Below are 15,873 nucleotides of genomic sequence, written 5' to 3'. Positions count from 1 at the left end.
CCCCAGCTCCCTGGATGCCAACTCTATTTGCTGCTCTGATGTATCCATTTGCCAAGCATCAACATATATCTGTGGTCACAGATGCAACTATTTGCGGGATGAAACAGGTATATCCCTGGGGGTACACAAAGACTTAAATGGGCACAGAGAGTTAAATGACTCAATGCCTAATCTCCAACTTCCATATGTAAGCTTTCCTAAAATTCACCTCCTGAGAAGGCAACTGCCCCTCTCTCACTTTACCAAAAAAAAAAAAAAAAAAATTAAGTCATATTTCCTACCCATCAAGAATCTCACTGTGGTAGGCAGAATTCTAAGCCCCCAAGATTTCTGACCTGTTGTGCATCCACACTTTTTCCCAGTTATTCAATCAAATACTAGCCTAGGTGCTACTGTGATGAAACTGTGCAAATGAAACAAAGGTCCCAAATCAGTTTACCTTAATATAGGGAGATTATCCAGAGGCCTGACCTAATCACATGAGTCCTAAAGGTCAAAGTTCTAGAAGTCTGAGATTCAGAGTATGAGAGGGATTTGATGCATAAGAAATTCTCCTCTACTGGTTTTGAAGATACAGGAGACAGGACAAGCAATGTCTGTGGCCTGCAGAAGTCAAGAGCAGCCTCTGGCTAATAACCAGAGCAGCCTCTAGCTAATAACCAGGATCTCAATCCAGCAATGGCAAAGAACTGGATTCTTCCACAACCATGTGAGCTTAAAAGCAGGCCCAGAACTCCAGATGAGAACATAGCCAAAGCCAATACCTTTAGCCTTGCAAGACACTGAGCAGAAAACTCAGTCACATCATGTCACTCTACTGACATATAATAAATGGGTGTTGTTTCAAGCCACTAAGTGTATGGTGACACAGCCTAACTATAGTATACTGCCCCAAAGGGGGTAAAAACTCCTAACTTCCAGGGTATCAACCCAAAGGACAATTAAAACTAACTGATACCTGCAAAACCTCTTTTAAAAGGCACTACATAATCCATCCCCTACCTACTTCCCCCCAGAATTTTATTTTTATGTTTAACAATTATAGAAATTTCACTATATTTATGTTGTTTTGATAAGCTCCATATTGATAATTAGTAATAATTCAATCCAGAAAAAAAGTAACGCTTAGAGCCTTACAATCACAGAAATGTTGGGAGGACATCATTTCCATTCTATTAAATACAAGTAAAGAAGTGAAATAACAGTTTTATTTTAAAATATCCATGTATACAAAATTATACAAAATTCCAGATGTCAACTTAAATACATGCAGAGAGGTACACAAGTTTTCAAAATTCTTTAAGGGGATAGGGAAGCAAAATTTGAAAACCACCAACAAATCAGACTTATTTTTTTGTCTGGTCAGTATCCATTCTCCCTTTTTCTGAGAACCACCCAGTTCTCAGAAAAACCTTTGAGACAGCACCTCCTCTCTCTCAGCCTTACCTGATTTGATGGTGTGAACACCAGACGGACTGACACACACCCCTGTGACAACCACATTCTCTACCATTTCACCAACCCCCAGGTCCAGGGGCTAACACTTAACCAGGATCTGGCCATTCAGATCATTCTGTTCTTCTAGCTCTGTCCCATACCCTCTTCCAGAGGCTAAATCCTGGCCAGGGCCTTGCCAATCAGATCATTCCATTCTTCTGGCTCTAGTGACTGATTGGTTCATAGGGAGGACATGTGACCAAAGTCAGGTCACTAAGACACACTAGGAGGACTTGTACTGAACTATTGGGAGGAGGTATCCTCTTTGACTGAGATTGGCAAATTGGCAGAAAGTAAGCCTGAAGGTTCTGGTGGCCTTAACTGAAAGACAGCCTGTCTAAAAACGAAACTAACAGAAAGAAGAAATAACCACAAACTGCTATTGATGAAAACAAACAAACCCAACAACTCTCCCAACACCACTTTCAAAATGAACATATCAAACTTGATTTTCATTAGAACATAGTTATTTCTTCACAAAAAGGAGTAAGAGGCAAGACAGACTCGTGAAGACAGCTTTAGAGCAAGCACCTAAACCAAACTCTGGAGTCTTCAGTCACATGAGACAGTAAATTCTCTTTCTTGCCTAAACCAGTTTGAGTGTAGCTTCTAACCAAGACAGATGCAATGATCCAACCTCACTTCTTCAATTTCAGGAGCTAACCATATCTAGACTTGGGTTCTGCTGCCGCCCAGCTCTGGTGAGTTCCTCAGCCTCTGCCATCCTGGGCCTCTCAAATTTCTATGCACCAGAGCCAGTGAGACCATTGTAACAACAAGCACCCACCAAACTACAAACAAAGCTGAAGATTTCTAAGGCCCAACTGACACTGCAATTTTTTCAAATGGGTTTAAAATTTAGGCCAACTTAAATAATCTGGAAAGTTCTTGATTCTCTATGTACCAAAAAAATACTTAAGAAGGAGATAATAAACCCAGTGTTCAGGCAACATTTCTGGGGTTTAAGTTAGCAATAGCTTTCAAAATCCAAATGCATACCAATAAGCTAGCACATCTTAAACATATATGCTTTTACTTGTACATCATAAAATATTTGCAGAAAAAAATGTAAGATATTAGTAACATTCATTCCTTGGTGCCTAATGGACAGAGTAGAATAGAGACTCTTGATGTATACATTTTGTACCTTTCGATTTTTTAATATATTTAAAATTTAAATAAAATTAAAATATATCCAAATAAATAACATGTACAGTTCCTTCAAACAAGCAATTTGTTAACAAGGAAATCATCCTATAGATACAACCCCACTGATTCACAAACATGTATGTAAAAGAATGGTCTCCAAGCCTTGTTTTCAATTGCATAATGAACTATAATACATTTAACCATCTATTAGTATGAGCTGTTAAAAAAATGAAACTGCCATGCAGATACTATTAGGGAAAGATGACTAAGATACATTGTTCAGTGAAGAAAGCAAGTTGCTGAACAGAATGTACAGTGTACCTACTTTTATATTTAAAAGGGAAAAAACTGGCATTATACATATACATTACTAGCAAGACTCACAAAAAAAGTGTTTTAGTAGTTGATTTTGTAGAAAGAGATTTACTTTTTATCACATTCTTTGAAAGTGTCTGAATTTTTTAAAGGAATATAAAACTATTTATTGACCATCGTTCACCAGTTTTTAAAATAATAAACAATATACAGTTGGATAACATTCTGATTAATACAAAGTTGTTTTTCCTGGCTTCTGCTGAACCAGTAAAACAAATACTGAAAAGACTGAGCCTACATGTAAGGAATAAGTTGAGGTAAAGAAAAAACATGCGAGTCAATAGTTTAGATCAGGGGTCCCCAACCCCCGAGCTGTGGACAGGTGCTGGTCTGTGGCCTGTTAGGAAGCGGGCCTCACAGTAGGAGGTGTGCAGAGGAAAGCGAGCATCATCGCCTGAGCTCCACCTCCTGTCAGATAAGCAGCAGCATTAGATTCTCATAGGAGTGCAACCCTATCGTGAACTGCGCATGTGAGGGATCTAGGATCTATGTTGCCACTCTTGAGAATCTAACTAATGCCTGGCAATCTCAGGTGGAACAGTTTCATCCCAAAACCATCCTCTTCTCCCACCCCCAACTATACCCCACCATCTGTGGAAAAATCATCTTGCACAAAACCAGTCCCTGGTGCCAAAAAGGTTGGGGACCGCTGCTTTAGATTACAAGAGTTTGTTCACTCATTTATAGCTGCAGGTCCTAAACTACCAACATCTCTAACCATCTGATTAGTTTCCATGAGCCACGTCTTAGATAGTCCATGAATCATGACCTTTTGGTCAATGTAGCAACAGGGATTTCAACTTACATGTTCTTACCTGTAAGTGAGGGCTACACAACTAGAATACTTGGATACCAGGAGGGAAACAACAGACACTAGGGCCTACTTGAGGATGGAGGGTGTAAGGAGGGAGAGGATCAGAAAAAACACTTATCAGGTACTATACGTATTACCCAGGTGAAGAAATGATCTTCACACAAAACCCCTATGACATGCAGTTTACCTATATAATAAACCTGCAAAAGTACCCCCCGAACCTAAAATAAAAGTTCAAAAAAAAAAAAAAGAAAGAAAAGAAATGGCTCACTAAAAGAATCTTTTTAAATGCCCATTTAACGGTCTTGTTTAATTAAAACGTACTAGGATTCTCCTAGCTTCCTCATCTGGATAGGGAGGCGCTGGGTTGTTGGCCATAATGAAATTTTTCTTTAAGGAATTTTGATAACAAACGATTGCATTTTTAGATATAAATGATTTTAAATTGTCAATTTAAATTGTCTGATTAATTAGAATCATTTATTTCACTTGATACACATGGCTTCAGGAAAATTTTCAATTTACCTGGAAGCAATTTATCTCTTACGTTGCTCAGAATGATGGCATATTAGAAACATGGGCTTACTTGTGACTTTTGTTTTGGCAATTGTTTAAAAAAAAAGAAAACTATTTACATATGCATTTTATGTATACGTACACAAAAACAAAACAACCAGAATGATCCTTAGTTATGATTAATGACTATGAGAATTTTCCCCAACATTTAGAAAATCTGTTCCTTACTGCAGAGGAAATAATATACCATGGTATCGAATGTTCTTTACTGATAAAGGAAGCAACTACAGAGAGCTTTTGTTTCTTTGTTCAAAGTAACCAGTTCTATTGATGAAAAAAAACAACAACAAACCCAACAACTCTCCCAATACCATTTCAAAATGAACATATCAAACTTGATTTTCATTAGAATGTAGTTATTTCTTCACACTAGTAAATAAAAAACCAAGAACCAGATTTTGTATAAATATATATATATAAAATATACATATATAAATATATATATAATATACATATATAAATATATATATATATATAAAACAATGTGAACAATTACTAACATCATCTTCTGGGCAAGAATGCCAAGTTAGTCTTTCTTCATAAAAAGCAATTACAATTTAAGGACACTTCACACTTGTCTCTTTTGCCAGCATCAAGTTGGCCTCATTTGAATCTTTCCATCTCATGAGAAACATCAATTCTCCACTGCTGTCTGTGGCACCAATTATTCTTTCAGGATTAAGGCCTCTAGCAAGCCCTCTTGGTTTCTCAGCAGCATCTCTTTCCTTCTTTGATTTGCTGTCATCCCATTTACTGTGAGATAAAGCATTTTGTAATTCCTTTTCTTTACTTAATTTGGGAATTAATAAATGCTTCAATTAACTCTGGGGAATCTAAATTTTCTTCAGGTAACCAAGCATTGTATCATGACGTTCTTCCATTTGTAGGTCTGTAGCATCTGTAAATCCCTTCCACTTGAGCAAATAGTCCACTTTCCCTTTCACTACACATCAATCCACTACTTTTTCCACCACAAATTCTCCAACTTTTTTACTCTTTCCATTCTGTTTCTTTCCCCTTGTTTGCAATGTAGTTTAATTGGAGGCCATTTTCTTTTTATTATTATTATTATACTTTAAGTTTTAGGGTACATGTGCACAACGTGCAGGTTTGTTACATATGTATACATGTGCCATGTTGGTGTGCTGCACCCATTAACTCGTCATTTAGCATTAGGTATATCACCTAATGCTATCCCTCTCCCCTCCCCCCACCCCACAACAGTCCTGGGAGTGTGATGTTCCCCTAATTGGAGGCCATTTTCTTATTGCAGACTTGAAGAGCCACTATTCACTGCCTCTCAGCTGTTCTGGGTCGTGGGTCTGTTACATCTCCAACCCTGTGCACCTTAAACTTAAGCCACATCCAATGAACTTTTTTTATCAAAAACATGAACTTTCAATATTTTTCCCCTTTAAAATATTTTTTCCATTGAAATACAGCTCATATAACATAGAATTCATTCTTTTAAAGTGTATTATTTGCCCGGGTGTGGTGGCTCACGCCTGTAATCCCAGGACTTTGGGAGGCCGAGGTGGGCAGATCACCTGAGCTCAGGAGTTCAAGACCAAACTGGCCAACATGGTGAAACCCTGTCTCTACTAAAAATACAAAAATTAGCCAGGCGTGGTGGCATGCGCCTGTAGTCCCAGATACTCGGGAGGTTGAGGCAGGAGAATGGCGTGAACCCAGGAGGCAGAGCTTGCAGTGAGCAGAGATCGCACCACTGCACTCCAGCCTGGGTGACAGCGAGACTCCGTCTCAAAAAAAAAAAAAAAAAAAAATTAGCCAAGCATGGTGGCACACGCCTGTAGTCCCAGCTACTTGGGAGGCTGAGGAAGGAGAATCGCTTGAACCCAGGAGGCAGAGGCTACAGTAAGCCGAGATCACATCACTGCACTCCAGCCTGGGCACCCCAAGGAGAATCTCTCTCAAAAACAAATAAATAAATATAAACTATATAATTTAATTAGTTTTAGTATATTTATGAAGTTGTACAGCCATCACCACTGTCCAATTCCAGAACATTTTCATCACCCCTAAAATAAATCTCATACACATTAAGTCATTCTCTACTCCCCTTCCCAAACCCCTGGCAACCAGTAATCTACTTTCTGTCTCTAGAGATTTCCTTATTCCGGACATTTCATATCAACGGAATCACACAACACGTGGTCTTTTTTGTCTGCTTCTTTCACCTAGCATAACGCTTGCAATCTTCGTCCGTGTTGTAGCATGCATAAGTACTTCCTTTTTATGGTTGAATAATATTCCCTTGTATGGATATGGCATATTTTGTTTATCCATTCCTCAGTTGATAGAGACTTGGGTTGTTTCCACTTTTCTGGCTATTATGAATAATGCTGGTATGAATAATCATGTACAAGTTCTTATTTGGGCATGTTTACCTTCTCCTGGTATACACCTATGAGTGACAGATTTGGTCTTATGGTAACTGTTTAACTTTCTGAGCAACTGTCAAACTGTTTTCCAAAGCAGATGCACCATTTTTCTTACCCACCAGCAATGTATGAAGGATCCAAGTTTTCCACTTCCTTGTCAACATTTGTTGTTATCTTTTTTTATTTTAGTCATCCTGGTGGGTATAAAGTGTACCTAAAATTTTTAAACTGGTTTTTAGAAAGGTGATTCAAAGACGCCCACAACACATGAATAGGCAAAGAGATAAACAGAATAAAACAGAAAGTTCAGCATTAGTGGCATCTCCAATTACTGAGGTTAAGACAGACTTTTAAATAAATAGTGCAGAGACAAATAGGTAATTATTTGGAAAAAAGTAAAGCTAGATTCTTATAATAAACTACAATGGACCAAGAATCTAAATGTAAAAAAATGAAACACTACAGGCACCTGAAGAAAATATGGGTGAATTCTTCTTTAACTTTGGTGTAAGGAAAGACTTTGTAACTCCAAATCTGGGGGCAATAAACAATAGATTGATAAATTTGACTACATAAAAAGAAAACCAAATTGCATGACAAAAAACAACAAAGTCAGAAGACAACTGACAAACCGGGAGAAAATAATTGCAATATATACCACAGACAAGAGCTAATGAGCAAAGAATTCTTAAAAATTGAGGACAAAGGACCAAAAACCATAAAGAAAAATGGGAAAGAGACATGAACATATAATTCATAGTTAAAGATATTAAAATGATTCTTAAACACATTCTTAAAAGTTCAACCTCACACATAATTACAGAAATGCAAATTAAAACTATACTGGAAAAACAATTCTCACCTATTGGACCAGAAAACTTTTTAAAATAAGACAACAAATTCTACTGGTGAGACTGTTGTGAGAGAAGCACCCTCATACATTGTCGGTGGTAACACAAATTGGTACAACCCTCTCCTAGATGAAAAGTTGATAATATCTATCAAAACTACATAAGCATTTATACATATGAATTAATATGGAGTGATTTCCAGGACACACTCTCAGTGAAAAAAACCAGGCAAGGTGCAATGGCTCATGCCTGTAATCTCAGCATTTTGTGAGACCAAGGCAGGCAGATCACTTGAGCCCAGGAGTTTGAGACCAACCTGGGAAACATGGCAAAACTCTGTCTCTACCAACAACAACAAAAAAAAAAATAGCGGGGCATGGTAGCACATGTCTAGTCTTAGCTACTCAGGAGGATGGGGTGGGAGGATCGCTTGAGCCCAGGTGGGTGAGGCTGCAGTGAGCCAAGACTGCACCACTGCATTCCAGACTGGGTGCTAGAGTGAGACCTTGCCTCAAAAAAAAAAAACACACACACACACAGAGAAAAGAAAAGAGAAGAAAGAAAAAAGAAAAATTGCCAGAGTATCTACAGTATCTATATAATGTAACTCTTCATGCAAAAAAAAAAAAGGGAGCTATAAGAAAATAGCATGTGTGCATTCATTGCTGCAAAAGAAATCCAGAAAGAACAGGCCTGTTAATTAAAGAAACTGATTATCTATAAGGCTGGATGGGCAGGGGGCAGAAAGGAGGAGGAAATGGAAATGGCCAGGGAGCAAGGATGAGAAGGAAGTGACATTCCTCTAAGCCTATCTTTTGTAAAGTTCTGACTCCTAGAACCATGGTAATAGTTCACATGCCCTTCATATACCCAAAATATAAACAAAATCAAATAGGATGTGGGGCAAATCCTAAAATGGAACATAAACACTAAAAAAATGAGTCTGAGTGTTCTACAAATTACTAACAAAACCATAGTAAAGGGAGTGGGAAAGAAAAGCACTACGAGTATCTTAACAGGATGCTCTAAGGCTAAAGACAAAAAACACTGAATATAAATGAACATAAAGTGAATATAAATCTAGTCAGTAAATGTGTTTCTCACAGAGGTATTATGGGTTGCCTAGTCTGAAATTCATAGACTGAATAAGTAAATATATTATAGATGAACAATATTACAAATAAAAAGGGCTGAATGATCATGGTGTTTGGACTGGAATCAGAGATATCAGTATAAACTCATGGTTTTTAACATAGACATATGCAAAGAGATACAATAATGCAGATGTAGTATCATCAGTTAGTGCACATACATGTATGTCCTAGCTCTTATCTGCCAAAAAGTCCTAGAAACAATGACACTCTGCTTAGCAATGGCATACCTAGTACCAGATCTTGTTTCCTCTAACATTCTCCAATAGGAACCAGGGATCCTTAGAGAAGTGGTTGATTCCAGGGCTGGGACAGGGACCATGCAATATGAACCTGGAACACCTTGTGGTGTCTGAAAGTAAGGAAGTGCTCAAGGGGACTTTTTGAAGGAGCACAGGAGCCAGTCTGAAGGAGTGCCTTATGGCTAAAGCTGGAGCAACGTTAGCAACAAAATAAATAATCATAGCATTGGATTTTATCCCATAGAATAAAATAAACATCCGAGTCCATACTGAAATCATTAAATAATTGAATATACAGGGAGAAGGAACAGCTCTTCATTACAGAAGAATTCCAAGCAATAGGCCAGGCGTAGTGGCTCACGCCTGTGATCACAGCACTTTGGGAGGCCCAGGCAGGTGAATCACGTGAGGTCAAGAGATTGAGACCATCCTGGCCAACATGGTGAAACCCTGTCTCTACTAAAAACATAAAAATTAGCTGAGCATGGTGGCACACACCTGTAATCCCAGCTACTCATGAGGCTGAGGCAGGAGAATCGCTTGAACCCAAGAGGCGGAGGCTGCAGTGAGCCGAGATCGCGCTGCTGCACTCCAGCCTGGAGACAGAGCAAGACTCTGTCTCAGAGAAAAAAATAAATAAATAAATAAAAATAAAAAATAAAAAAAATTTCAAACAATAAATGTAGACAGAAGGAAGAAAAATTTTAAATTAACGTTAATCAAAGACCATAGTAATACCTGTAGCTGTCAAGATCTACCAATGGATACCAAAATTGGTGGGCAGAAGTTTAAGAAGAAACAGGGTACGTGCATAGTTTCAAAGTACCCCCTCCAAGATACTCATTAACTACAAAAGAAAAGATAGTAATTTTATAGTGGAGAAGCCCCACACATCACACCTTGACCAAATAATCAAGGTTAACATGATAAGAAGTATTGACATCATGAACCCCTTGGTATGATTCACTGAGGATACAAAATAATTTCTGTAATATTCTTACCAAAAACACGTAACTTCATTCCAGTCATAACAAAATATCAAACAAACCAAAATTGATAGATAGTCTACCAAATAACTGACTACTACTCTCTGAAAGGGTCAAGGTAACAAAAGGCAAGGAAAGACTGAAAAATGGTCACAGACTACAGAACAGAACACTAAGGAGACATGAAAACTAAATGCAATGTGGGATCCTGGAACAGAAAAGGTATGTTAGTGAAAAAGCTAGTGAAACTCATATGAGGTCTGTATATTAGTGGACAGTATTATATCAATGTTAATTTCTTCATTTTGATAATTAAACTTTGCTTTTATTTTATTTTTTAGAGACAGGGTCTCAGTCAACTGACTGGGCTGAATGCAGTAGCACGATCATAGTTCACTGCAGCCTTGAACTCCTGGGCTCAAGCCATCTTCCCATCTCAGCCTCTGAGTAGCTAGGACTACAGGCCTGTGCCACCATACCCAGCTAATTTTTTTATGTTTATTTTTACAGAGACAGGATCTCACTATGGTGCCCAGGCTGGTCTCGAACTCCTGGGTTCAAGTGATCCTCCTATCTTGGCCTCCCATAGTGCTGGGATTACAGGCAGGAGGCACTGTGCTGGCCTAAACTTTGATTATATAACATGCTAACTTTATGAGGAGGCTGGGTGAGGGGAGTACAGAAAATCTCTGAACCATTTTTGCAACTTTTCTGTAAGTCTAAAATTAGTTCAAAATAAAACATTTTTTAAAATATTCCCTGATGAAAAAGAAGATGAAGAGGGTATGGGAGAAAGCAGAAGAGGGAGCCTGTGAGAGTTGAGAAGACTCATTCGTTGGAGGTCATAGTGGCAGCCTATGTTGACATCTCTAATTGAAGGAAGAAAAGGCCCTCCTTTTTTTTTTTTTTTTTTTTTTTTTTTTTGAGACAGCAACTTGCTCGGTCGCCCAGGCTGGAATGCAGTGGCACAATCTTAGCTCACTTCAACCTTTGCCTCTCAAGTTCAAGCGATTCTCCTGCCTCAGCCTCCCAAGTAACTGGGACTACAGGTGCCCACCACCACTTCCAGTTAATTTTGCCATGTGGCCCAGGCTGGTCTCAAATTTCTGGGCTCAAGTGATCCACCCACCTTAGCCTCCCAAAGCGCTAGGATTACAGGTATGAGCCACCACACCCAGCCAGCACTCTCTTTACTTTACGTTTTATCCTTCCAACTTTCAGAAAGTTGGAAGGGTTTCTGTGTTTATAAGAAATAGTATAAAATTGTTATTCTAAGCCACATACAGGTTAGAGTGTAAGCCACATATGGCTATAGAGCACTTGAAATGCATGATGAGGTGTGGTGAAAAAGAGTGAAACACATGCTGGATTTCAAAGACAGTACAAAACAAAAAGTAAAGAGAAAAATGGCCCGGCACGGTGGCTCATGCCTGTAATCCCAGCACTTTGGGAGGCTGAGGCAGGCAGATCACAAGGTCAGGAGATCGAGACCATCCTGGCTAACGTGGTGAAACCCCATCTCTACCAAAAATACAATAAATTAGCCGGGTATAGTGGCACGCATCTGTACTCCCAGCTACTTGGGAGGCTGAGGTAGATCTTGACAGCTACAGGTATTACTATGGTCTTTGATTAATGTTGATTTAAAATTTTTCTTCCTTCCACCTACATTTATTGTTGGATTTTTTTTTTTTTTTTTTTTGAGACGGAGTCTCGCTCTGTTGCCCGGGCTGTTGTGCAGTGGCACAATCTCAGCTCACTGGAAGCTCCACTTCCTGGGTTCAAGCCATTCTCCTACCTCAGCCTCCCGAGTAGCTGGGACTACAGGCGTATGCCACTATGCCACATGGATATCAGGATACCTGGAGATGTGTTTTTTGCAATCAAAGAGTCAGACACGAAGTATTTTTTATTGAAGATTTGCAAGGTAGAGATACGTAAAGAGAGCACAATGATTGGTGTGGCACATTCTTTAACCATAAATTACTAGGCTAGTGTTAGCTTTAGCACAGTGGTATGCTAAGACCCAGTTCATATCAGTTCACAAGAGCCAATTGTTTAATGTCCAGAAATGTTGCAAGCTGGGTGATAAAAATTATAATAAAAAATTGTATGACAAACAAAACCCATCATTTCCTAATAATTTTTACTACATTTTGCTATTATCTATGATGAGGTTTCTTTACATCTATCTTAAAATGTATCCGTATACTAAAAATAAAATATAATAACGTCCCACCACACATCTCTTCCCAACTCTATGTTGCATGACATCACATTGGTACCATGAATTATGCCTCCATGGGAGTATTTCCAAGCTTGTCCAACCCATGGCCCACACAAATTTGTAAATTTTCTTAAAACATTGTGAGATGTGTGCACAGACCTTCTTTTTTTTTTAAGCTCATCAGCCATCATCAGTGTTACTGTATTTTATGTGTGGCCCAAGACAATTCTTATTCCAATGTGGCCCAGGGAAGCCAAAAGATCAGACACACCTGATTATACCATGGAACTCAAGAAATGTTACAATTCAGGGCTTCTGTCTCGAAGAGCTAGTTGTTTGCCAGAATATCACTGTCTTTAAGAAGGGACTAAAACACAGAAAACATCAAAAGAACAGATAATAAATAACAAGGGTTATGATGTGAAGAAGCTGGAATCGTCATACACTGCTGGTGGGACCGTAAAATGGTACAGCCACTTTGGTAAACAGTCTGGCAGTTCCTCAAAATGTTAAACATAGTGTTACCATATGATCCGGCAATTCTACTCCTGGGTATCTAGCTGGGAAAAATGAAAACAAACGCCCTGTACACAAATATTTACAGTAGCATTATTCATAATAGCCAGAAAGTGGAAACAACCCAAACACCCATCAACTGAAGAATGAATAAACAAAATGTGGTATATTTATACAATAGAATATTATTTGGCAATAAAAAGGAATTAAGTATTGATTCATTCTACAACACGGATAAACCTTGAAAATATGCTGGTGAAAGAAGCCAGTCACAAAAGGCCTTATATTCTATGATTCCAGTTACATGAAATATCCAGAATAGGCAAATCCATAGAGACAAAATGTGGTGATTGCTTAGGGCTTGGGGATGGGAGAAATGGAATGACTGCTAATGGGCATGGGGTTTCTTTTTAGGATAAAAATGTTCTAAAATGTATTGTGATGATACTTGCTCAATTCTGAATAGATCAAAAAGCATTTAACTGTACACTTTAAACAGGTAAATTATATAGTATATGAATAATATTTCAATAAAGCCCAAAAATCCATAGACCCCTTCTCCTTTGTTTCCCTAGATATAGGTTCCTAGGTCCCAGTTCAGTGGGAATGACATTAGAGAAACAAGCCTCACTGGGCTCCTCCTGAGAGATGCTGAAGAGAGGAAACTGCAGTTTCCTACAAGTAACCACCAGACCAGAGGTCCCCAAAAGGAGGCCTTCAGGCTGGTTCTAGTTCACAGGCATGTTTAAATCTGAGCAGACAGCTGAAAAATCACAAGATTTCACAGTTTTAAAAAATCCAGATTTCTGGCCGGGCATGGTAGCTCATGCCTGTATCCCAGTACTTTGGGAGGCCAAGGCAGGTGGATCACTTGAGGTCAGGAGTTCAAGAACTGTCTGGCCAACATAGTTACTAAAGTTACAAAAATTAGCTGGGCATGGTGCTGTTCACCTGTAGTCCCAACTACTCGGGAGAGGCTGAGGCAGGAGAACCCCTTGAACCCAGGAGGCGGAGGTTGCAGTGAGCCAAGATTGTGCCGCTGCACTCCAGCCTGGGCGACAGAGTGAGACTCTGTCTCAAAAAAATCCAGATGTCCAACATCTCTTGCCATGAGAAGATGACAGCCCAGCCTGGTTCCTATGACCAGCTCCAGGCTGCAGCAGCACCAGGCACAAGCTCCTCACCACTCCCTGTCACCTCCCTTGCCCAGAGGCTGAGAGTCCACTGTATGTTCTTTTCTATCCCAAACAGAAAGCAAAAACTGAGGGGTCTGAGAGTTTCAAGAAAAATGAGTGACATCAGAGAGCTCTGAGAGAGTGAACACAGCCTTCCTGCTTCCCAGGCTAACACAGTGCACCAGTGTCAGAAGAACCAGCTTTTCCTTGCATGTGCCAGCGTCACTCCCTCATGTGCCTAGTCTGGCCCCAGCAGGTATGGGAAGATGCAATCCCTGTGTTCGATTCTAAGTGCCATGAAGGCAGAACCATGTGCAGTTCAGTTCACGATTCCTCTCTAGCAGCTAACACAGATTTGGCATAAAATAAAATGAGTAACCATGTGATGAGGGAGGGAACAAAGGCAGCCAGGAGCCCATGTTCTTGAATGATTCAACCCCACAGAAGCCATTTCAAGGTGAAAGAGCTCCTGAAGCCCAGCAAGTCTTCCTTCTCTCACCTCACCTTCTTTCTGCATTGCAGCTTACCCACCCACCCACCAAAATCAAGTTCAGTTCAAGGGGAAGTTTAGCCCTCTGAGCCAGGTAGGGATAGAACGGATAAAACAAGGCAGTCGGTGGTGTGGGTCCTCAAAGCCTGACACCAGCCAGCCACAGCACACCTTCTGGGTAATGCCACTACTCACGCTTGACGAGGTATCCTGGGGAGTGGGCAGCGACGACATGCAGGACAGTGCATCCATCCCCATCCTTCTGGTTAATGCGGCCTTTCCACTCGGGCTTGTGATCCATTAACCACCGGAAAAGATGGTTTTCTCCTGAAGGGAATTAAAATGACTTACTGTTTTCCACATACAGAAAGTCAGCAAAGTTAATTTGTGCAGCAGCAATAGATTAAAAAGAAAGAAAGAAAATCAGCAAAGCAAGTCAATGTGGACCACACTAAGGTAACCAAATGAGGAATCCAACATACGTTTCCACTCACCACAAACAGGTGTGGGGAGACACAGGCGTTTGTCAAGTGAGAGGATGAGTTATAGAAAGCTACCCATAATCATCGTAGGTCAGGTTCCCTAGAAGCCTGAAACAGGGATTCTTATACATGTGACTGAGCTACAGATAGCATGAGAAAGAGCAAGGAAGGCAGGACAGGTATGGGAAGCAGCTAAGCAAGGTAGTGATCCTAGTAGGGTCACTCCAGCCTGACCTCATGAGCAGCCCTGCAGCAGGAATGCACCACAGCCTGGACCCACCTTGAGGCACTGGGGCTGGCCTTTTGAATCCCCATGTCAGTCAATCAAGAGCTACAGAATGCACTCAGGGAGAGAGGCAAGGTCCAGAGAGAACCTCTCTGGGAAGTGGTTTCTGTTGACAAAGAGCAACTCTCTGCCCAAGGGGCCAGCTGTGAGTTGTTAGCAGCTAACATTGACAGCAGGTGGGGGTGAGGGGGTTGGTGGCAAAGAGGATCTGGGTGAGGCGCAACAGCCTCCACTTTAATAATCAAGCCAGTATCTCTGATGAGATTACCCTACTACATTACTATCAATAAGACATATATATTGAATTCTCTTCCCAGACTCCTTCCTTGGAGTTCCTGAGATCTAGGAAAGCCACGCACCTCTGCCAACTTTTTGGACACCAATTTGTCACAATGTCAGAGTTCTCTGAGAAACAAATCAAGGATTAAAACATACCACCTTGAAGGCTCAATCTTACTGATACCACCTATAATCACAGGAACTAACTTAAAAGTAGACACAATGGGGAATCATGACATTCATAACCAGAGCCATACTTCTCTGCATTCCAGTTTCCTCACTTGCAACTGGGAGGATTAGATTAAGTAGCTTTCAGTCAGGCTTTACTTTTAAATGTTTTATCTACCAATCTCTGTGTAAGAATAAAATCTCTTG

The 15,873-nt window shown here is 39.9% G+C and overlaps 1 protein-coding gene and 1 pseudogene across 6 annotated transcripts in view; both read right to left on the bottom strand.

Moving 5' to 3' along the window:
• TRANK1 (tetratricopeptide repeat and ankyrin repeat containing 1) overlaps window positions 1-15,873 on the bottom strand; it is a 117,097-nt gene that overhangs the window by 47,638 nt on the left and 53,586 nt on the right. For all 6 annotated transcript variants that reach the window (XM_063662030.1, XM_063662029.1, XM_054482114.2 and 3 more), the window contains one exon: window positions 14,647-14,778. In XM_063662030.1, the coding sequence (XP_063518100.1) occupies window positions 14,647-14,778 (132 nt within the window). The remainder of the gene's footprint in view (window positions 1-14,646; window positions 14,779-15,873) is intronic.
• LOC129034167 (chromobox protein homolog 3-like) lies at window positions 59-5,460 on the bottom strand (annotated as a pseudogene).

The sequence above is a fragment of the Pongo pygmaeus genome, chromosome 2 (genome assembly GCF_028885625.2).
Source record: "Pongo pygmaeus isolate AG05252 chromosome 2, NHGRI_mPonPyg2-v2.0_pri, whole genome shotgun sequence".
In the NCBI taxonomy this organism is placed as follows: Eukaryota; Metazoa; Chordata; class Mammalia; order Primates; family Hominidae; genus Pongo; species Pongo pygmaeus.
The sequence above is the reverse complement of the archived record's forward strand: the minus strand, read 5'-3'. Positions and strand labels throughout refer to the sequence as shown.